Genomic DNA, 23,282 nt, shown 5'->3' with positions numbered 1-23,282 from the left:
CTAGGCTATGAATTATCTAATGGGGTCTAAAACTGCCGACACAATGTTTTTATGTCGGCAGATATCCACACCCCATTCTTTCCTGTCTCCTTGGCATCTTGGTAATATTTTCCTCCATAATTGTTGTCAATGATATCTTTCACATCTGTCCTCATGTTGCACACGCGAAAATAACTAAATTTTCAAAAGCAATTTCAAGGGAGACAGTACTATCCACCTTACGACTTGCAATAACTCTTCCAATTTTGCTAAGGAGATACGTACGTCCTATCAGTAAGAACAATATCTTGATGTAAAAAGATAGTGTGCAGGAGTTTCGTTTGGACTCACAGACATTTAGGAAGAGTTTGTGACGTCATAGAAACGTCACAGAAAATCTTAAAGACTGTGGCATTAACATAAATGAACTCTTACAATTAGGGTGTCTATAACTGACGACTGTCGGTATTACCCAACATTACTCTATTTAAAAGGTTCTTTCTGTTAAAAACTGATCCTTTTGTGTCTTAAGGCTTGGCCAATCTAGTATCATCATAACAGGAAAGTACTTGGCTATCCTAATCATCTGCATGTCTAGATACAATAATAACCTTCAGTAACCAATGAGGGATGTGTCCTTTATTTTGTAAAGCACAATATCATTCCTCAAAAAAGAAAATCTTCAAAATAAATAAATACTATTTCAGGATGTATTTTATAAGTATACAGCTAAATTATTTCTACTTCACAATATATCATTACTGCATGGCTGGCAGTCAGTAAACAGCTTTTTTGCTAACTTGTGCTTTAACAAACAAATTCCACATAAAATTCACTGCATCATTTTGTTCTTAATTTTATTAACTTTCTAAATTTTGAAAACATTTGAAATCAACCTGGGTGAATGCAATTTTAAATGAGGACATATTTACTTTTCTCCACCAGCTGACACTGGTGTCTCTGGATACACTGATTCTGAATCATTTCCACTGCTTACTCTCCTATTCTTGCCCAAAGATGAACCATGAGTTTTACTTGCAGAGGACTGACCCCTAGAGGCCTGACTCCCGGAGCCTGATGGTGGTCTCTTCTGGTAGGTTGTGTATGAATCTGAGGATATATCTGTTCCACCAACTGGTATTTTGTCCCTGAATTGGAAATATGTTACTCTTTATATTTAGTTACTAAAATATTTTCTATGTTAATATTGTGACACTGTAACAATGCATGAATTATTATTAGTTTCATAAATCAGTGTTTTTTTCCACTGACTTGAGAATGGGGCCAGGGCCTTTACAACTGGGAAAAATGCGTCATAAAATGCCTACGATAAATTGGGAATTGTTAAAAGTCGTATCTGTTATCAAAATGTCTCATTTAAGTAAAAATGGTCGTAAAATTTATCATTTTATGCTTTAAGTTAGCAAATTGTCTTGTGTTTCAAATGTTTAAAGTTCTATAGGTACAGTCTTGTTTGAAAAAGTTGGAAAACAAAATAAAAACAAGAAACGCGGCAATGCCACGAAACCAGGTTTTCAACACTTTTCATAAGAATAAAAAGTATACTGAATCACAGTGCACCACTTTAAAGCACAACCCTAACCCTAACCCTAACCCTATTTTTAGTAACAATGACCTTGACCTTGATCCCAGAAGCACAACCCTAACCTTAACCTAACCCTAACCCTATTTTTAGTAACAATGACCTTGACCTTGATCCCAGAAACCCCAAAATCAATCCCAAGCTACAACTTTATATAAGTTTTCTATACACCAAGTTTCATCATGATAGCTCATTCCTAAGTTAAGTTATTGACCGGAAACCCTTTTCTATTTTAAGTAACAGTGACCTTGACCTTGACCCCAAAAACCCCAAAATCAACCCCAGCCTTTGTCTCGAGATAAGCTACATACATACCAAGTTTTATTCAAATATCTTTACCGAAACAAAAGTTATTGACCGGAAACACCAGTTTGACGTCGCCGCCCGCCCGCCCGACCAACGACATACCCCAATCTAATAACTCAACAATCTAATAACTCAGGTTTTCGTTGAAAACCTGGTTAAAAACTGATTTTGGGAATTTTAGCTTTGAAATTGGGAAAAAAACATACTATTTGCCATTGGGATTGGGGCCTAATTTCGGCCCCAAATTGGCCAGAAAAAAAAAACACTTATAAATATTATTTATCTTCACTATCTTTTTTCAATTACTCAACTATTAAACAATTCTGTTGGTGTTTTTCCTTCATGGGGAAACAAGAAAGCCATAATGGCCCTTTATCACTCACCTGACTGGAACTGGTACATGAGAGATTTGAAAGTTTTTCCTATATAAATCTTTGTAAAACAAGTGACCCCCATGCACGGGGCCAACTTTGACACAAATAGCTGATGCTACAAACAAAATGTCTAAGCCCTGGGTCTTGCAGCTTCAGAAAAGAATATTTTCATTTTTGTTTTTTTTTCTAATATAAGACTAAGTAAAATAAGTGAACCCTCTGGGTCAGAACAATTTTGAACCCAGAGGCATGACTTGAACAAATTTGGTAGAGGATCATTACACAAAGCTAAAACCCAAATATCTAAGCTATGTACAGCCTTCAGGTTTCACACAATTTCTTTAAAGTTTTTCTTACATACAAAAACAAGTTACCTACAGGCAGGGCTAATTTCAATCATAGAGGCATAATCTGCACACACTTGGTAAAAGACCCTTTATCAAGCTAGATGACAAATATCTAAGCTCAAGGGCTCGAGGTTTTAGACAGGGGGATTCTTAATTTTTTTCTTACAGAAGTCTATGTAAAATAAGTGAACCCCAAGAATGGACCAATTTGAACCTAGGGACAAGATCTGAATAAACTTAGCAGAGTACCTGGGTTCTGTGCTAGTACTAACCTGTACTTCATTTATGATAATAACTACCAACCTTTTCCACATGAATCTGAGTCAAAGGAAGAAATAACTTCAGAGTCAGACACAAAGTCTTTTATGATATTGTCACAGGGAGAACATAGCTTCAGCTGGAGATCAAACTGACAACCCTGTGACCTGTAGATATGTGCTCTCCCACAGACTCAGTGGACAGTCTAAAACCCCAAGATTGAGCAGCAACACCTTAACCACTAGACCACTGAATATTTTGAAAATCTGAAAAGATTTAAAGTGCGAGAGACATACCAAGATTCTTACTGGGGCTTGAATCCTAGACCTTGTGATCCGTAGGCGGACACTCTTACCACGCTGTCATTAAAGAGTTAACCCAACAGAAAGGCTGTTGAAAGTAGCTTATAAACCTACTATCACTACACTTTTCCCCCTTTACATCTCAGAGCTCACAAGCTCTCCAGAATGACACTCCATGCCCAATGCATGAGTCTGTTAGTGTCAAACACTTCTGACACCATTAAAGTAAACCCTGGGACAGAAAAACTCAGGTCTCTACTTGGGTTCGAACTCCGGACCTCATGATCTATAGGTAGACAGCCTAACCATGTTGCTAAGGCTGGTGGAAGTGTCTTATAAACCTACTATCACTACAGATTTTACTACCATCCTCACCACCTAATTCATTTCACATTCAAGTTTGACCCATTTTATAGACTGATATTTTTTTCACTTTCAAACTTTTACCACATATAGATTACAGAGACCATCAAAATTTATCTCACTGGCTTCCGTCTTGATTTAATTTAGTCGATAAACCTTGAAGACCTTTAGATTGTTGTAATTGTTTTATTTCTGGACCTTGTAGAAAAAAGCCACATTTTCAGGAAAATCCCTGTTACAGATAACAGGTGGATCAAACAGTACTAGCCTAGGCATGTTTAAAGCAGCCATTACAGACCCTAGTCCGAATAATAGGATGTTTTGGGATAGTGTGGTAACTTTTGACTGTCTCTGTCCCATCATTAGAGGGATGACTATTAAATAACAGATCATAAAATAAGTCATCCTGATAAGCCAAATAAGTAACGCTACTATTACCCCAGCCCCTAGCCTTACTTACGAATATGGCTTATCGGGATGACTTATTTTATGATCTGATATTACCTGATAATTTATATATAGTAACTTCCTTCACTATGTTTTTAACTTAGCACCTGTAGTAATTTTTATTCTTTGCACCTAATGAGTTTTCTCATTTTTAACACTGCCCAGACAAGCGCCTTCCAGTCATAATCGTTAATGATTGTTGGAAGTATTATGTAGATGTAGATGTAGATATAATTGTCATGATGGGACAGCGACAATCAAAATTTTAAGTTATCACATTGTCCTGAAATGCCCTATTATCTTAACAACACACACTTGTATATGCGTTTCTCACTTAGCCATGTGCACTTTTTAACCCTCTCCAGTCGATGTCCACAGAGGCCTTGGAGAGTAGGCCTACATCGTAAAAGTTTGGACTACCCCCATATCCGATCAAACTAAATGTGACTCAACTTCAGTGAGATTTAAGAGTTGACAATCAGCTCGACAACATTGCTGCTTTTTGGTCCATGTCATAAATAACAAAATTTGCGACACAGCTTAAAAGTATTGCAAAATAAACTGTCACGATTTTCATTTTTTTTTTTTTTTTTTTTTGTTACAGGCTAATACAGCCGTACACAGGTGCGTCTTACCCGCTTCCACGCCGTAGTTTTGTTCCACCACTTATGGGTAGCACTCCAACTTGTCTGCCGAGGGTATTTGGTATTGATCCATGTTGTCTAGTTTTTACACGTCCTTCCATTCTGTACTTTGCGATAATTTTATGTTTTTACCGCAACGATTTCAATTTGTTTACCTTGGATATCCTCCATATTGGAATATGTAGAATGGTTTACAATTGATTTTTTTCGAAAGGTAAACACGAAAAGAAAGGGTTCCAGTCTACTTCATGTAACATGTGATTGTCACGTGGTACAATCAATAAATTTCCCGCGAAATGTCAGTTGATATGCAATCAATCATATGCAATTTTCTTACAATAACCCAGATGATGCACTTTTCTGCGGTACTCAGTTATGAAGTTATTTACATGAAAACATTTTGACATTTACTGTACTGCTTTGCAGGAAATGTAAATTTGAAGAGCTGAGATTCAGAAGATATTGCCATTATTGGTATCTGAATAAGACAGAAATCTTTTAATGAATAATTAATAAGAAATAGTGATTTATTCAATATTGGGTGTGAATTATAAATTATAGCTAGTTTAAGTGATAGATAATGTTACTTATGGCTATGGTTACATGATATGATCAAAGTAAACAGATGCTATCTTCAAGGCAACATTGCCCCAGATTTATTCTGTAACTGTGTGTATTGCAAAATTATTTAGCTTGTTTGAGAAAGATATGGATTTTACAAGCTTTGTTCAAAGTGACTTGTTACATAGTTTGCAGATTTTACATTTCTTCTGTGAATTATGGAAGCTGACATATCTTACTGTGCACTAAGGATTTTATTTAAAAATATGACTGAAAATAGGGATTATAATTTATATCAATTTGTTCTACCTTGTTTAAACTTATAATGACTTATTCCAAAATGCCACTAAAAACACTTAAGTGGCCAAAGCACTTTGGCTTTGAAATTGTTGGACAAGGTCCATGTTTTGTTTTACATGTTGAGAGAGGAAGTGTTGCATACAATTCAGGACTACAATGTGGGGACCAGATACTTGAACTTGATGACCAGGATGTAACAAACATGTCAGCAGAAGCCCTGAAGACACTAGCCAAGCACAGCCGAACTCAGCCCCCAACACTGGGTGTGGTGTCAAGAATACTTCATGTGGATGTTGTAGGGAATAAATCTGTAGGCCTAGGTATGGTGATAAACAACAGTAAACCAGTATATGTATGGACAGTGGAAAAGGATGGACCAGCACATGTGATGGGAATCAGACCAGGTTAAAAAGATTGTGTTTAATGTTTTGTGCTTAATTTTATATTGTTAAAGAAAAAAGTTATCATCATCATCTTAATATAACAGCTACTGCTTATCTTCCTGTATGATTTGTGTATTGCTATTGGCCCTATGGTATGCTCCAACCTGGATCCTAAGGAGATCTTAATCAGTCTCAGACAGTTTTTCTATTGGCAGGTCAATTGGTCAGTATTTTTCACACATTTTTCTGAGCTGGTCATTTGGTCAGTATGCTGCCTCAATTTAAAACTGCTCAAAGTATATGTTCTAAATGCTGGTTCAATAGAAAAATAAGTTAAACCAAAAATAAAGTTACAAAATTTTTTGATGCATGGTGTGTAGAAAAATGTCACTAATATATAGGCACCAATGTTAGTGACATTTTTCTACACACCATGTTGCTATTATAGCTAACTCAATAGCAAGGAAGTATAAGACTTAGTGCACCCTGATACTCTACCCTACCACACCTACACTTCTACTGAAACATAATGATAAAACCTTTGTCTGATAAAAAACCAGGATATCATTGCACTCTTATCAGTAAAGTAAACACAGAAAAAATGTTGATGTCAGTTAAGATGTATGATAATAGTTAATTTTCCTCTGAAACTTCTAGTATTTCATGGGTCAAATTTCTAAGAAAAAGGTCACACTGCACTAATTATGACACAGGATAAAACAATCTTCCAGCACATCTCTGAACTGAAGTTGAAACAAATAAGAAAGTACACTTGTCATGAAGTGTACTCCCAAGAATCCTAAATTTTGCAATGTTTCTTGAATGAATTAGTCTGTAGGTGGGTGTGTCAGAGAGGTGTTGCACATTTCATTACCTGTAATGAACAGGCTCGATCAAACGGAGTCTGCTATTATTCTTCTTGGTTGCATTCTTTGCCTCCAAGGGATCTTTTTACAGATTTTATTGAACAAAACCATTTCTTTGCTACTAAAATGAAAGTTAAGAAAATATGCACTGTTGCACATTTTGTTAGGTGATGTGATCGTGGAAGTTAATGGAAACCCTGTGTATACAGTGAATGATTTAAAACCGTACCTTGGCAGTCATTCTAGGAGAGTATCTCTCTCAGTTATCCCCCTTGGCAAGTACTCACATCCATCAACTCCAGCAAAGACACCCACAGAGTCCAATGGAAAACATGTATCTGAAGGTAGTCGGGTGAAACGGGCAAAAGATCTGCATGATAAGGTATTTCATTTTTACCTTAGTTTAAATATAATGTGATTCTTAATGTTATTTCCTACAAATTCAGCAAACAAATTTTTCCTCTAAAGTAGAAGTCCAGCTGGCATATATAATCCTTAGGGTTGTGCAATATGCTTTGTTCTAGAAAAGGAAAGCCAGAGTATTTTTATTTTCTATTACTGAAGAGTAGATAGAGCTACTGTACTCCTTCATTGGCTTTGGCATCCTGATTGGTTAAGTTTCTGAATGTAAGTGGGTATCTCAGTAACCACAAGTGGTAATGGATTGAAACTAAGCACACACTTATTCATTGTGATGGCTTGACATGCAGTGCACAGGTCCTTTATTCCAACTTTGCGTTCTCAGAAAATTATTACCCTTTTTGACATTCTTTAGTCAGGTAATTAAGACACATTCTATGATACTTTTAAGCAAAATCTTTGCCCTTTGTACACTGCTTAATGTCACTGTAAGGATTCATTTCATGTTTTTTAGCTCACCTGAGCACAGAGCTCAGGCTGAGCTATTGTGATCGCTCACTGCAGGCGTCTGCCCGTCTGTACGTCCTTCCGGCGTCGGTCCACACTTTCCTTTAAACAACATCTCCTCCTAAACCTCCAGGCCAATTTTCATGAAACTTCACAGGGATGTTCCTTGGATGGTCTTTTTTAAAAGAAATTTCAAAGAATTGAATTCCATGCAGAACTCTGGTTGCCATGGCAACTCAAAGGAAAAACTTTAAAAATCTTCTTGTCCAAAACCACAGGTCATAGGGCTTATATATTTGGTATGTAGCATCATCTAGTGGTCCTCTACTAAGATTGTTCAAATTATCCCCCCTAGGGTCAAATATGGCCCTGCCCCGGGGTCACATGGTTTATATAGACTTATATAGGGAAAACTTTAAAAATCTTCTTGTCCAAAACCACAGGTCCTAAGGGCTTAGATATTTGGTATGTAGCATCATCTAGTGGTCCTCTACCAAGATTGTTCAAATTATCCCACTAAGGTCAAATATGGCCCCGTCCCGGGGTCACATGGTTTATATAGACTTACATAGGGAAAAACATTGAAAATCTTCTTGTCCAAAACCACAGGGCCTAGAGCTTTGATATTTAGCATGTAGAATCATGTAATGGTCCTCTACCAAGTTTGTTCAAATTATTCTGCTAGGGTTAAAATTATGGCCCTGCCCTGGGGGTCACATGGTTTATATAGGCATATAAAGGAAAAATCTCTTTCCTTTAAACAACATCTTCTCCTAAACCTCCAGGGCAATGGTCATGAAACTTCAGAGGGATGTTCCTTGGATGGTCTTTTTCAAAAGAAATTTCAAAGAATTGAATTCCATGCAGAACTCTGGTTGCCAGATGAAAGGAAAAACTTTAAAAATCTTCTTGTCCAAAACCACAGGTCCTAAGGGCTTTGATATTTTGTATATAGCATCATCTAGTGGTCCTGTACCAAGATTGTTCAAATTATCGCCCTTGGGTCAAATATGGCCCTGCCCCGGGGGGCACATGGTTTAAATAGACTTGTACAGGGAAAAACCTTTAAAAAAATTCTTGTCTTAAACCCTAAGGCCCATAGCTTAGATATGTAGCATGTGTTATGCTCTAGTGGTTGTCTACCAAGATTGTTCAAATCATGACCCGGGGGTTGGGGTCAGAATAGGCCACGCCCGGGTGGTCCCTTGTTTTACATTGACATTTTAGCTCACCTGAGCATGAAGTGCTCAAGGTGAGCTTTTGTGATCGCCCTGTGTCCGTCATCTGTCGTCAACAATTTGACTGTTAACACTATAGAGGCCACAATTTTGGCCCAATCTTAATGAAACTTGGTCAGAGTGTTACCCTCAATAAAATTTTGATATTGGGTCATCAGGGGTTAAAAACTAGGTCATCAGGTCAAATCAAAGGAAAAGCTTGTTAAGACTGTATAGGCCATATTTGTGACTATATCTTCATGAAACTTGGTCAGAATGTTAATCTTGATAATCTTTAGGGTAAGTTTGAATCTGGATCATCTGGGGTCAAAAACTAGGTCACCAGGTCAAATTAAAGGAAAAGTAAATTAACGCTCTAGAGGCCACATTTTTTACCATATATTAATGAAACTATTTTAGAATATTAATCTTGATGATCTTTAAGTCAAGTTCAACTCTGGGTCAGGTGGGGTCAAAAACTAGGTCACCAGGTCAAATCAAAGGAAAAACTAGTTAACACTCTAGAGGTCACATCTATGACCATATCTTAATGAAACTTGGTCAGAAAGTTAATCTTGATTATCTATAGGTAAAGTTAAAATCTGGGTCAGGTGGGGTCAGAAACTAGGTCACCAGGTCAAATCAGAGGAAAAGCTTGTTAACACTCTAGAGGCCACATCTATGGCATTATCTCTATGAAACTTGGTCAGAATTTATTCTTGATGATCTTTAGGTTAAGATCAAATCTGGGTCAAGTTGGGTCAAAAACTAGGTCACCAGGTCAAAAAACTTGAAGGAAAAACCAGTTAACACTGTAGAGGCTACATTTATGACTGTATCTTCATGAATCTTGGTCAGAATGTTAACCTTGATGATCTTTAGATAAAATTCAAATCTGGGTCATGTGGGTCACCAGGTCAAATCAAAGGAAAAGCTAGTTAACACTCTAGAGCTCACATTTATGACCGTATCTTAATGAAACTTGGTCAGAATGTTAACCTTTAGGATCTTTAGATCAAGTTCCAATCTGAGTCAGGTGGGGTCAAAAACTAGGTCACCAGGTCAAATCAAAGGAAAAGCCTTTTAACACTCTAAAGGTCGCAATATTGGCCCAATCTTGATGAAACTTGGTCAGAATGTTACCCTCATAAACATCTTGGAAGAGTTTGATATTAGATCATCTGAGGTAAAAAACTAGGTCACCAGGTCAGATCAAAGGAAAAGCTTGTTAACACTCTAGGGGCCACATCAGAATGTTTGTCTTGATGACCTCTAGACCGAGTTCGAATCTGGATCATGTGGGATAAAAAAATAGGTCACCAGGTCAAAAAATCAAAGGAAAAACTTGTTAACACTCTAGAGGTCACATTTATGACTGTATCTTCATGAATTTTGGTTAGAATGTTAACCTTGATGATCTTTAGGTCAAGTTCGAATCTGGGTCAGGCGGGGTCAAAACTAGATCACTAGGTCAAATCAAAAGAAAAGCTAGTTAACACTTTAGAGGCCACATTTATGACCATATCTTAATGAAACTTGGTCAGAATGATAATCTTGATGATCTGATCTTTAGGTCCATAGGTCAGCTGAGCGATACAGGGCCTTCAGGGCCCTCTTGTTCTGTTTTTGGAGCAGTGGCAAAGAAATTTGGACCACAAGCATAATGTTTGATACAGATTTTAATATTCATCTTGAATTGTCCTAATCATGACCTACTGACCTACTTTATTGTTTTTGAAGGTACAGCATAGAAATTTAGACCACGTTTATAACTTTTGATACTGATTTCAATACTCATCTTTAATATTTCTAACCCTGAACTACTGACCTACTTTCTTGTTTTTGAAGCTACAGCAAAGAAATTTGTGATCGCCCTGTGTCCGTCGTCTGTTTTCATCCGTCGTCAACAATTTGACTGTTAACACTCTAGAGGTCACAATTTTGGACCAATCTTAATGAAACTTGGTCAGAATGCTACTCTCAATAAAATCTTGGACGAGTTTGATATTGGGTCATCTAGGTTCAAAAACTAGGTCACCAGGTCAAATCAAAGGAAAAGCTTGTTAAAACTCTAGAGGCCACATTTTTGACAATATCTGTATGAATCTTGCTCAGAGTTTTAACCTTGATGATCTGTAGGTCAAGTTGAAATCTGAATCAGATTAGGTCAAAAACTAGGTTACCAGGTGAAATCAAAGGAAAAGCTTGTTAACACTCTAGAGGTCGCATTTTTGACAATATCTATATGAAACTTGGTCAGAATGTTAACCATGATGATTTTTAGGTAAAGTTCAAATCTAGGTCAGGTGGGGTAAAAAAATAAAAAAGGTCACCAGGTCAAATCAAAGGAAAAGCTTGTCAACACTCAAGAGGCCACATTTATGATGTATCTTTATGTGACTTGGTCAGAATGTTTGTCTTGATATTCTTTATGTCAATTTCGAATCTTGGTCATCTGGGGTCAAAAACTAGGTCACCAGGTCAAATCAAAGGAAAAGCTAGATAACACTCTATTGGCCACATTTATGACAATATCTATATGAAACTTGCTCAGAGTTTTAATCTTGATAATCTGTAGGTCAAGTTGAAATCTGAGTCAGATTAGGTCAAAAACTAGGTCACCAGGTCAAATCAAAGGAAAAGCTTGTTAACACTCTAGAGGGGACATTTTTGATAATATCTATATGAAACTTGGTCAGAATGTTAACCGTGATGATTTTTAGGTCAAGTTCAAATCTAGGTCAGGTGGGGTAAAAAAATAAAAAAGGTCACCAGGTCAAATCAAAGGAAAAGCTTGTCAACACTCAAGAGGCCACATTTATGATGTATCTTTATGTGACTTGGTCAGAATGTTTGTCTTGATATTCTTTATGTCAGTTTCGAATCTTGGTCATCTGGGGTCAAAAACTAGGTCACCAGGTCAAATCAAAGGAAAAGCTAGATAACACTCTATTGGCCACATTTATGACAATATCTATATGAAACTTGCTCAGAGTTTTAATCTTGATAATCTGTAGGTCAAGTTGAAATCTGAGTCAGATTAGGTCAAAAACTAGGTCACCAGGTCAAATCAAAGGAAAAGCTTGTTAACACTCTAGAGGGGACATTTTTGATAATATCTATATGAAACTTGGTCAGAATGTTAACCTTGATGATTTTTAGGTCAAGTTCAAATCTAGGTCAGATGGGTAAAAAACTAGGTCACCAGGTCAAATCAAAGGAAAGGCTTGTCAACACTCTAGAGGCCACATTTATGACTGTATCTTCATGTGACTTGGTCAGAATATTTGTCTTGATATTCTTTAGGTCAAGTTTAAATCTTGGTCATCTGTGATCAAAAACTAGTCAGTAGGTCTAAAAATAGAAAAACCTTGTGACCTCTCTAGAGGACATACTTATGAATTGATCTTCATAAAAATTGGTCAGAATGTTAACCTTGATGATATCTAGGTCAAGTTTGAAATTGGGTCACGTGCCGTCAATAACTAGTTCAGTAGGTCAAATAATATAAAAACCTTGTGACCTCTCTAGAGGCCATATTTTTCATGGGATCTATATGAAAGTTAGTATGAATGTTCATCTTGATGATGTCTAGGTCAGGTTCGAAACTAGGTCAACTGCGGTCAGAAACTAGGTTAGTAGGTCTAAAAATAGAAAAACCTTGTGACCTCTCTAGAGGCCATACTTTTGAATGGATCTTCATGAAATTTGGTCAGAATGTTCACCTTGATGATATCTAGGTCAAATTCGAAACTGGGTCACGTAGGTCAGTAGGTGAAATAATAAAAAACCTTGTGACCGCCCTCGGGGCCATATTTTTCAATGGATCTTCATGAAAATTGGTCAGAATGTTTACCTTGATGATATCTAGGTCAAGTTCGAAACTGGGTCAGGTGCATTCAATAACTAGGTCAGTAGGTCAAATAATAAAAAAACATTGTGGCCTCTCTAGAGGCCATATTTTTCATGGGATCTGTATGAAAGTTGGTCTGAATGTTCATCTTGACGATATCTATGTCAAGTTCGAAACTTGGTCAACTGCAATGAAAAACTAGGTCAGTAGTTCTAAAAATAGAAAAACCATGTGACCTCTCTAGAGGCCATACTTTTGAATGGATCTTCATGAAAATTGGTCAGAATGTTCACCTTGATGATATCTAGGTCAAATTCGAAACTGGGTCACATGCCGTCAACTAGGTCAGTAGGTGAAATAATAAAAAACCTTGTGACCGCCCTCGGGGCCATATTTTTCAATGGATCTTCATGAAAATTGGTCAGAATTTATATCTTGATGATATCTAGGTCAGGTTCAAAACTGGGTCACATGAGCTCAAAAACTAGGTCACTATGTCAAATAATAGAAAAAACGACGTCACACTCAGTTCAAAACTGGGTCATGTGGGGACAGGACCATCATGGTCCTCTTGTTTAGATACAGCCTTGAAATTTGAAAGACCTGCACAGTTTTGCACACCAATCAGTGACCATGACCTACAGACTTATTTTCTTGTTTTTTTAAGATACAGCCATGAAAATTATATATCTTGTACAATTTAGCACACCGATCTTAAAACTGACTTTCGGTGACCATGAATGTGACCTACTGACCTACTTTCTTGTTTTTTAAGATACAGCCTTGGAATTTGGATGACATGTACAGTTTTGCAGACTGATCTTAAAACTGAATTTCAGTGACCATGACCTACTGACCTATTTTCTTGTTTTTTAAGATACAGCCATGAAAATTATTTATATCTTGTACAATTTAGCACACCGATCTTAAAACTGACTTTCAGTGACCATAAATATGACCTTCTGACCTACTTTCTTAATATTTTAGCATCAGTTTGACATTTGAAAGCATGTAGCTCTTATTACTCAGGTGAGCGATCCAGGGTCATCATGACCCTCTTGGATTTTTGCAGAGTGGCTGGGGGGGTTTTAACACACTTGTAGTCATAAATCCGCATTACGTGCGAGAAAAATCTGCCAATGCATATTGTTTACAACTCCTTCATTTAGAAGTGAGTTTTAATGTGAATGCTATTACGGTATGAATTCTGTTATACTTAAGATTTTATGTGTAGACTCTATAAAGAAAAATAATATTGGTGCGTTTGTTATGTCATATCTCAAACTTTTTGTATTACATTATAGTTGTATAAGTGTTCATAAACAATAAGGAATGGCTTAATAACACAATATATGCAAGTATAATAGCTTGATTGTAGTATATAATTAAAAGTATTCTAGAAATCTGCAAATTTTTATAGGATTTTGACACTTTACTTACAGTTCTTATCAAGAACATCTGCTTCAGTTCAGTGTGCAATACATGTTACAGATAAAAGCACTAATGACAAATTATTACTTACCTTTTTCTTACCTCTTACTCAAAAATCAACTTGTTAGCTGCCATTGTTACAGTTCCCTGCGTTGAGTATGTTTTCCAAATAAAATAATGTAGAAATTAATAACTTGGAAGCCAACTGTTTTGAGACCTTCCCCATATCCCTACTTTGTTTGGTGGTCAAACCCTTTACAATGGAAGCTATGCTTTCCTGTTTGGCTGTGTCTGACAGAACAAGTGGAGGACTGTGTGATGGGCAATTCTTAAAGCCCACCAGGGCAAATTTTTATATCAGTCTTCTGGCCTGTTTCGTCAGGCCTTTTGTGTTATTCTTGGTGCTCCTGTCTTCCAAGGATGCATTGATTTTGGTCATTTATCATTGTTTGTGCTTGCTTTTATATTCAAGAGCATTTTTGTGTTTTACCACTGTATGTGTTAGGGACTGACCTAAGGTTGGGATATAATTGTACCCCTCGACAACAAGTTGTAAGGGTGGGTAATTACTGGTTTGCAGGTTTGTCTGTCTGTCGTCTGTTGTCTGCCCGTCTGTCGTAGACGCAATCTTGTGCGCACCATCTCTCCTATCCCCTTGACAGAATTTAATGAAACTTCACACAAATGATCAGTACCAACAGTAGTTGTGCATGGGCATGTAAGGTTCTTTTAGAAAAAAAATTTGCAGAGTTATGGGACTTTGTTTTTTTGTTACTATACTATATACATAGACACAATCTTGTGCGCACCATCTCTCCTCATCCCCTTGACACAATTTAATGAAACTTCACACAAGTGATCAGTACCAACAGTAGTTGTGCATGGGGCATGTTAGGTTCTTTTAGAAAAAAAATTTACAGAGTTATGGGACTTTGTTTTTTTTTGCTACTATACTATATACATAGACACAATCTTGTGCGCACCATCTCTCCTCATCCCCTTGACACAATTTAATGAAACTTCACACAAGTGATCAGTACCAACAGTAGATGTGCATGGGGCATGTTAGGTTCTTTTAGAAAAAAATTTGCAGAGTTATGGGACTTTGTTTTTTTGTTACTATACTTTATACATAGACACAATCGTGTGCACACCATCTCTCCTCATCCCCTTGACACAATTTAATGAAACTTCACACAAGTGATCAGTAACAACAGTAGTTGTGCATGGGGCATGTTAGGTTCTTTCAGAAAAAACATTTGCAGAGTTATGGGACTTTGTTTTTTTTTTTGTTACTATACTATATACATAGACACAATCTTGTGCGCACCATCTCTCCTCATCCCCTTGACACAATTTAATGAAACTTCACACAAGTGATCAGTACCAGCCCTAATTGTGCATGGTGCATGTTACATTCTTTTAGATAAATATTCTGCATAGTTATGGGACTTTGTTTTTTGTTACTATACTGTATACATACGTTCTATATACATACAGTCCACATAATTATGCAATCTTGTGTGCGTCAAATTGCAATGTACTGTCAGTGCATGCGGAGGGTACATTCATCACCTTTAGTGATAGCTCTAGTTTTATTTACATTGTCCTGTGAATTTAGAATATGATGGGAATTAAATGTGTGATAAAATGCACACCTGATGACTTAACTGTCCTCTGCTACTGACCATTCCAAAACAGTGCCACACAGTGTTTCTTTATTTGTTTGTTTGTTTTAAACAATATTTTATTCATATATATTTACAACATGAAACGTTACATAGTTACAGCATGAAGGATTGAGTAGAAAGCCAAGCTTATTTGAAACTCTCTCCATGCGTATTTTGGTATTTTGTTTTGGTAACATGTTAACTTCACAATTTGTTTGTTTTGTCTTCTGTATTTTTGTATTTTAATTTGTCTATGAATTTTAATAAACCTGTGAAATGGGATGTATCATGTGGTGGTGACAGGCAGGTGGGCGGCATCCACCAATGTTGTCTACACTCTTAACTTGAGCAGTTCTTATTCAATGTTCACTGCTGTTGACAGTATTGATGGGTATAATATCTCTGTCAGGTCTGATACCCGTCTGGATTGATCTTGTGGCTCTAGTGTTATGGCCCCAAATTTGCTTAAAATTGCAGAGATTGGCAGTGTCCACTCTCTAACTTGAGTAGTTTTAAACCATAAAAGGGAAGAAAATGGAACACACAACCAAACACTGAGAGTAAATAACTGAATTTTATTTAGTAGTTTTTATTCAGTGTTCATCAGACTTGGTCACAATTTTAATGGGTTAATGATATCTTGAAAAAGTTGAAACCAGCTTGATATACCAAGTCACTGTTGTCTTATTGCCCTTGAATTACGCATAATTGTGAAATTTGACAGTGTCCCAGGGATATAAATTAGCAGGGGCCCAGTAGACCATGGCCCCTAGATTTTGGATTGGGCCCCTAAATTGTTATAGAAAATGCCCATATACCTAATGTTAAACATTTATTTTTTTATAGTCTGGGCCCCTAAATAAAAATAGCTAGCTTATATCCCTGGTGTCCACTTAAAAACTTAAAAGAAGATCTTATCAATAAGAATGTTTATGGGCATATTGTCTTTGTCAAGTTGGATAACCAGCAGGATAGTGTTTGTTGCTCTGGAGTTATGACCCTTGAATTGAGTCAAAAGTAATTTACTGTGATGATCATATACTGCGACATTTTCGCAATTTTGTTCTTGTATAGTACATCCTGGTATACATTACTTTAGGTTGCGGTTTGAGGAGGCGGCATTATTGCACTGTGGCTTTTCCTGTTGGATATTTACCCTCGTGTTTTGCATGTCCTTTGAAATTGTTAAAGTAAAGTCACCTTATGTACATGGATGGAAGGGAAATATTTTCTGCAGATTTTCCATTCATACAGTCATAATTTTTTTTTTTTTAAAGAGAACAATATTATCAAATACAAATTCACACTTCAGGAATACTGAAAGTTTAAACTAGAAGAAAATATTTTGATTTTTTCCAGGATTCTAAATTGACTATACATGTGTAATCATTATATATTACCAAAGATGACATGAATAATTGTTAGATTTAGAGCATATATTATTTATATATTGGCCGAGTTACCTGATACAAGTTTGTCAGGAAACAGGAATCGTGGAGGAGAAAATTGAGTTAATCAGTTTGATTACAATCAATGACTTACTGAATAATAAATGATATTGATGAAATACAAAGTCAGTGATTCTACACACAATATAGAGTCCAGATTTAGCCAGTCTGTAAAATAATACTGTACTTATAAGATGCAGGACAATTATCATCAGGAAATGAAGTTTCCATTTTAATGAACAAAAATAAGGTTAATATCTAATAACGCCTGAATTCTAAATGGTATTTAAATAAGTAATCAATAAAAAAGTCCCTTTCAAATGATCTTATCTAAGATCGGGCATAGGTTTCTGTTTTGTTGTCATGCAGTAGTATTGTAATTAAGGCTTTAAAAGCAAAAATCCAATTTTGTGGTTTATGGTACTTCAACCTATGAAGTCATTTGATAGCATTGTTTGTTTGTTTGTTTTGGGTTTAACGCCGTTTTTCAACAGTATTTCAGTCATGTAACGGTGGCAGTTAACCTAACCAGTGTTCCTGGATTCTGTACCGGTACAAACCTGTTCTCCGCAAGTAACTGCCAATTTCCCCACATGAATTATCAGAGGTGGAGGACGAATGATGTCAGACACAATGTCTTTTATCAAATTGTCATGGAGAACATACTCCCCGCCCGGGGATCGAACTCGCGGCCCCGTGATCCTTCGACTAACGCTCTCCCTGCTGAGCTAAGCAGGTGGGCTTGACAGCATTGTAGGGACATACCTTGATCAACAAAATTCATAGAGACAGCAGATGATATTAGATATCAAAAATGATACTAGTATACCAGTATTGTTCAAATGCATATTTCAGTGTTTATTATACAAATACACCTACATAATCTTATTGACTACAATAGCACAGCTTTTCTAAAATGCACAGAATCTTTTTTACAATTCTTATCTTGAATTGCAATTGCTGACCAAGAAAAGCCTAGCTTTCGAAATTTTGAAGAGGTGGACCTAAATGTTGATGTGTGTTATCATTTTTAACTATTGCTAAATTTATCACTGCATGCCTACCTACAATCTCTTGTTATATATTTGTTGATTGATTTGTTAACTGCTTATACTGCACGATGCTGACTTGAACCCCACCAGGACCATGACATCACCTTCAGGGTGTTACATGGGGAGCAAGGCAGCCTTAAAGTTAAATAACACAGCTATACAAAAATGTCTTCACACATGCTAAATTTTACTAAACATTATGCAGAAACAATATTAATATGATACAAACTGCATTCTGCAAAAATGTCCGTAGGTCATGTATGATTATGTATGATATGGTGACTCGTACAGTTGTAAATGTTTTCGGTATTTAACCATCAGGGGAAATTGTCATAAAGCATGCAGGTAAACATTCTCATGATTAAACAATAAATTAGCAAAACAAAATGGCGGGTTCCCTCTTAATGATAATTGACACACCAGCTTTAGTAGAGCATTCTGAGTAATTTGATCCTAGTTTTTGTTATATTTGATAGCTTTCACCAGTAGCAATGCTGTATTTTCTGATAACGTAAATGCTGAGTTGGTATCATGCAGCTCTTGTAAATGTAATAAACGGTCCATATGTTACATGCAATTATTTTGTTTTTCCATGTTTAATTCCCTTTTATTACCAACGGTAGGGCATTATACGCTCAGAGTGTTATGTGACAACAACACGTAGGCAATATAAATGATATTTCTTGAGGTATAACTCCTTATATCCATAAACCAGGATTATTAAATGTTAGGTCTTGCAGCTTACTGTATTGGCTATTACAAACATGAAACAGAAATATGGCAGTAAATGAATTGATGACATCAATGAATAAAGGTTTTATTATGCCATTTCATTAGGTACCAAACCTTGTAGCTCTATATCGGTTGACTGTTAATTAACTTTTCATGCTGCCATAAAGGGGGAGCATACATGTCGCTGCTTCATTTGTCCATCAGTCTGTACAGACAAACATGCATGAGTGCATTCGTGCATCTGCCCCTCAATTTTTGTCTGGAGTATTTCTCAGCAACCACTCACTAGAATCAAGCAAAATTTTATAGTAAGCTTCAGTCCCAACAAGAGATGTGCAAGTTGTCTTCTTGTTCCAGGCAGGCGATTTTTTTCACTGAGTTATTGCCCATTTATTATTAAGTATTAATATACTATAGCACCATTTCTTGTGCAGAGTATTCCTCAGCAACTTCTGGTTGGAATTAAGCAAAACTTCATTCCAAACAGAGATGAGCACATTGTCTTCTTATTCTGATGTGATGGTTTTTCACTGAGTTATTCCACTTTGATTATTCAGCATAGTAAACTATAGCTCCATTCATTTCTCTTCTGGAATATTTCTCATCAACCTTTAAATTGGTGGAATTCAGCAAAATTTCATAGGAAGCTTTACTCTCATGAGGAATTGCATATATTTTCTTCGTGTACTGGTCTGATGACTTTTCACTGAGTTATTGCCCTTTGATTACTCAGTATTAATCAGGGATATTTAGGAAGATATTCAAACTTCATAGGAAGATTTACTCCCAAAAGGAGATGTGCATTATTGTCTTCATATTCTGGTCATGTGATTTTACATTGAGTAATGATCTTTGATTGTTCAACTAGTAAAGTATAGCACCATCCCCATGTGCAGAGTATTTCTCGGCAACCCTTAGCTGGTATTCAGCGAAACTGCATAGGAAGTTTCACTCCCAAGAGGAGATGGACAAATCTTGTATGTGCATTTTCTCAACAACTACTTACTTGGGTTCTAAGAAACTTATTTTGAAGCATTACTGCTAAGACAAGGTAGGTGCCCAGTTGATGAATTCTGCCATTGACTGTCAAATGTGGCTGTCCCATTTATACTCAACTTGTTTGCTCCATTGACTGTCTAACGTGGCTGTCCCATTTATACTCAACTTGCATACTCCACAGACTGTCTAACGTGGCTGTCCCATTTATACTCAACTTGCGTACTCCATTTATACTCAACTTGCCTACTCCACTGACTGTCTAATGTGGCTGTCCCACTTATACTCAACTTGTTTACTCCACTGACTGTCTAAATTGGCTGTCCTATATTATATTCAGCTTGTTTAGTCCATTTGCAGACTTGTTTACTCAGTTGAAAGTTCGACTTGGCTGTCCTATTTATACTCAACTTGTCTACTGGTATTCTATTTACTGTCTGACTGTGTTGTCTTAACTTGTTTACTTAATTGGCAGTCTGACTTGGCTGTCCCATTTATACTCAACTTGTTAACTCCATTGATAATCTGATTTGACTGTCCCAATACACTCAAATTGTTTTTATCCCAATGACTTGGCTGTCCCATTTAATGTGAACTCCAGTAACAACAAGCTCACTGAGACTAGAAAAGCCTGTTTGTTATATCCAGAGATTTTTTTATAAACATATAGCAAATGAATTCTTTTACAGTATTTGTATAATGAACTAATTTATATAACAGACTGACTGATCATTCCTTGAATTTCATCTTGTTACTAAAGGTGTAATAATAGAATGTAGCTTACTGGATTGACCTACCTACTATTTCTGTCAATCTCCTCAGTGAAGAGTTGATTATAGTAACAGTAACTCACTTTCACAATTTGATCAAGACCGTTTTTCTCCCCATCAAAGGATAGAGACTATTTACATGACTCATTGGGAAAAACAGGAAATGCATATCTTAGAGGAACACAATATATTATTAGCAGTCATTCTGTAATAACACTGAACTGTCAAGTCATATGCCGTATATGCTAACAGATTTTAAAAATTTCTGTAAGACAAAACTTTTTGAAAGGGACAGTTTCAGAGATGCGAAGCAGGGGCAAATTATGGATTTTGTGGGGGTATGGGGTGGGCGTGAACTTTTGGTACTTTTAATTTAAAAGTTTATTTTTGAGATATATGTTATACTGAGACATTAAACATGACTATTTTGCTCTGTTCACTCCCTGTAATATATATTATATTAAATGTGCAAGCGAAGCTATCTGAGAACTTCATGCTTTAAAATTTCATGCTTTTATTTGCATTGGAATATCCATCCTTTGAGTAATGTTTATGTTATATTAGCAGAAAATTTTTGTTTATTGCCTGCATTGTGACCTAAGGTGGTTGTATGTTATTATTTTTAAGGAGCATGATTATGTTAGTGAAACAAGTGTAAATAGGAACATTGCACTACATGGTATTAATGATTAATAATGATCTGTCAGCAAATTTTCATGCCTAAAATTCTAATTGCAAAGAAAAAAGTGAAAAATGTATGCTTGACAGATTTTGGGGGATGCAAGCTCAAGGTCCACTCCATACAGGTGTTACTTTCACTCACATGGTACTGTTAAAATTTATAATTGTTTGTCATCATGCCACTTTTAGAGGTAGCTTTAGCTAAAAATAGAAAAAAAAACTTTAAAAGACTTCTTTGATGGATCTTTTTCAAACTTGGTCTGTAACGTCATTATAAGGTCATTGCCCCTGTTTTTGTCCACTGGAAATAGAAATACCTTTAAACAACTTTTTGTCATGAAGTGCTTGAAGGATCTTCTTCAGACCTGGTCTGTAGTTTCATCATAAGGTCCTGTCCAGATTTTGTTCAAATGAGGGCATTTGGCCCCTTTTTTCATCCTCTAGAAATAGAAATACATTTTAAGGACTTAATCTAATGAACTGCTTGATGGATCTTCATAAAACTTGGTCTGTAGCATCATTATAAGGTCCTCTCACAATATTTATTCAAACGGGCCCGGCACTTGGCCTTCTGTAGGAGCTGCTAAAGCTAAAAATTAAAAATTCTTTATATGAATTCTTTGCATGAACTTCTTGATGGCTCTTCATAGAACTTGATCAGTAGCATCATCATAACTTATAAAAGGTCCTCTCCCAATTTTTTTTTCAAATGGGGCAAACAGTTGAAAATAGAAATGCATTTAAAAGACTTCTTAAAATTCTCATGTAGCATCAGTATAAGGTCTTCTCTCAGTTGTTTTGAAACGGGGACACTTGGTCCATTTTAGGGGTCACTAGAGCTAAAAACTAGAAAAACTTTCAAATGACTTCTTTGTGTGAAGTGTTTGATGGATGTTCAAACTTAGTCTGTAGCATCAGTATAAGGTTGTCTCCCAAATTTATTGAAATAGGGCACTTGGCCCCTTTTAAAGGCTGCTAGAGCTAAAAGTAGATAAACCTTCAAACGACTTCTGCTCAAGAAACTCTTGATGGATCTTCATCTAACTTGGCCTTTGGCATCATTGTAAGGTCTTCTCCCAAATCTGTTCAAAAGGGGGCACCTGGCCCCTTTAAAAGTCCACTAAAGATAGAAATAGAAATACATTTTTAGAATGTAACCTCATGAACTACTTGATGGATCATCATCAAACTTAGTCTGCAGCATCATGGTAAGGTCTTCATCCAAATTTGTTCAAATAAGGGCCTTTACCCGCTTTTACAGCCGCTAGCACTTACACGTATTTTAGAAATATGTTCAAATAACTTTTTCTCACAAACTGCTTGATAGCCTGCCTGTTTAGCTAAAGCCCCCATCACACCAAACTAGTTCTCAAAACATCCTAACCCGTCCTAAAATATTGTAAAACGGGCTGCGATCTGGCTAGAACGCTTGAAATTTGGCCGGAAAATATCCATAACGCGATCATAGTTAGTTCTTAAACAGTTCTCGATACGTCCATTGCGTCTTTATCCCGTCTTAAGTACGTTTATAGTAAGTTCAGTTCCGAAATAATGCCCGTTCACCTCATGTGAACACCGTTTGTAGGCAGTCCAAGTCCGTCTGTAGTCAGATTAAAGAAGTTTGTAACTAGTCCTACTTCGTTCAGAGTACGTCGAAATACGTTCTAACTAGTTGTTAACTCGACCAACTCGTTCACAGACAGTTTAACTCGTTCTGGTTACGTCCTAATCTCTCCCTAGTACGTTCAGAACATAAATTGCAATCACGTTCTGGCCCGATGACTATTAAAAGCCATCACGTTTCGCCCAGTTCTCATTCTCGTTTGTCTCTT

At 36.4% G+C, this 23,282-nt stretch overlaps 2 protein-coding genes across 3 annotated transcripts in view; one reads left to right on the top strand and one right to left on the bottom strand.

Moving 5' to 3' along the window:
* LOC123563559 (protein phosphatase 1 regulatory subunit 7-like) overlaps positions 1-4,793 on the bottom strand; it is a 46,680-nt gene extending 41,887 nt beyond the window's left edge. Inside the window, exons 1-2 of the mRNA XM_045356414.2 lie at positions 4,615-4,793; positions 912-1,127 (exon numbers count right to left, since the gene is read on the bottom strand). Of these exons, the coding sequence (XP_045212349.2) occupies positions 912-1,127; positions 4,615-4,724 (326 nt within the window). The 5' untranslated portion in view covers positions 4,725-4,793. The remainder of the gene's footprint in view (positions 1-911; positions 1,128-4,614) is intronic.
* A 119-nt stretch (positions 4,794-4,912) lies between these two features.
* The window catches only part of LOC123562041 (delphilin-like), a 112,804-nt gene continuing 94,434 nt past the window's right edge, over positions 4,913-23,282 (top strand). For both annotated transcript variants that reach the window (XM_053533076.1, XM_045354696.2), the window contains exons 1-2: positions 4,913-5,888; positions 6,901-7,115. In XM_053533076.1, coding sequence (XP_053389051.1) covers positions 5,510-5,888; positions 6,901-7,115 — 594 coding nt within the window. In that variant the 5' untranslated portion in view covers positions 4,913-5,509. The remainder of the gene's footprint in view (positions 5,889-6,900; positions 7,116-23,282) is intronic.

Source organism: Mercenaria mercenaria, chromosome 2 (assembly GCF_021730395.1).
Source record: "Mercenaria mercenaria strain notata chromosome 2, MADL_Memer_1, whole genome shotgun sequence".
Taxonomy (NCBI): Eukaryota; Metazoa; Mollusca; class Bivalvia; order Venerida; family Veneridae; genus Mercenaria; species Mercenaria mercenaria.
This window is presented reverse-complemented; position numbering and strand designations above follow the sequence as displayed.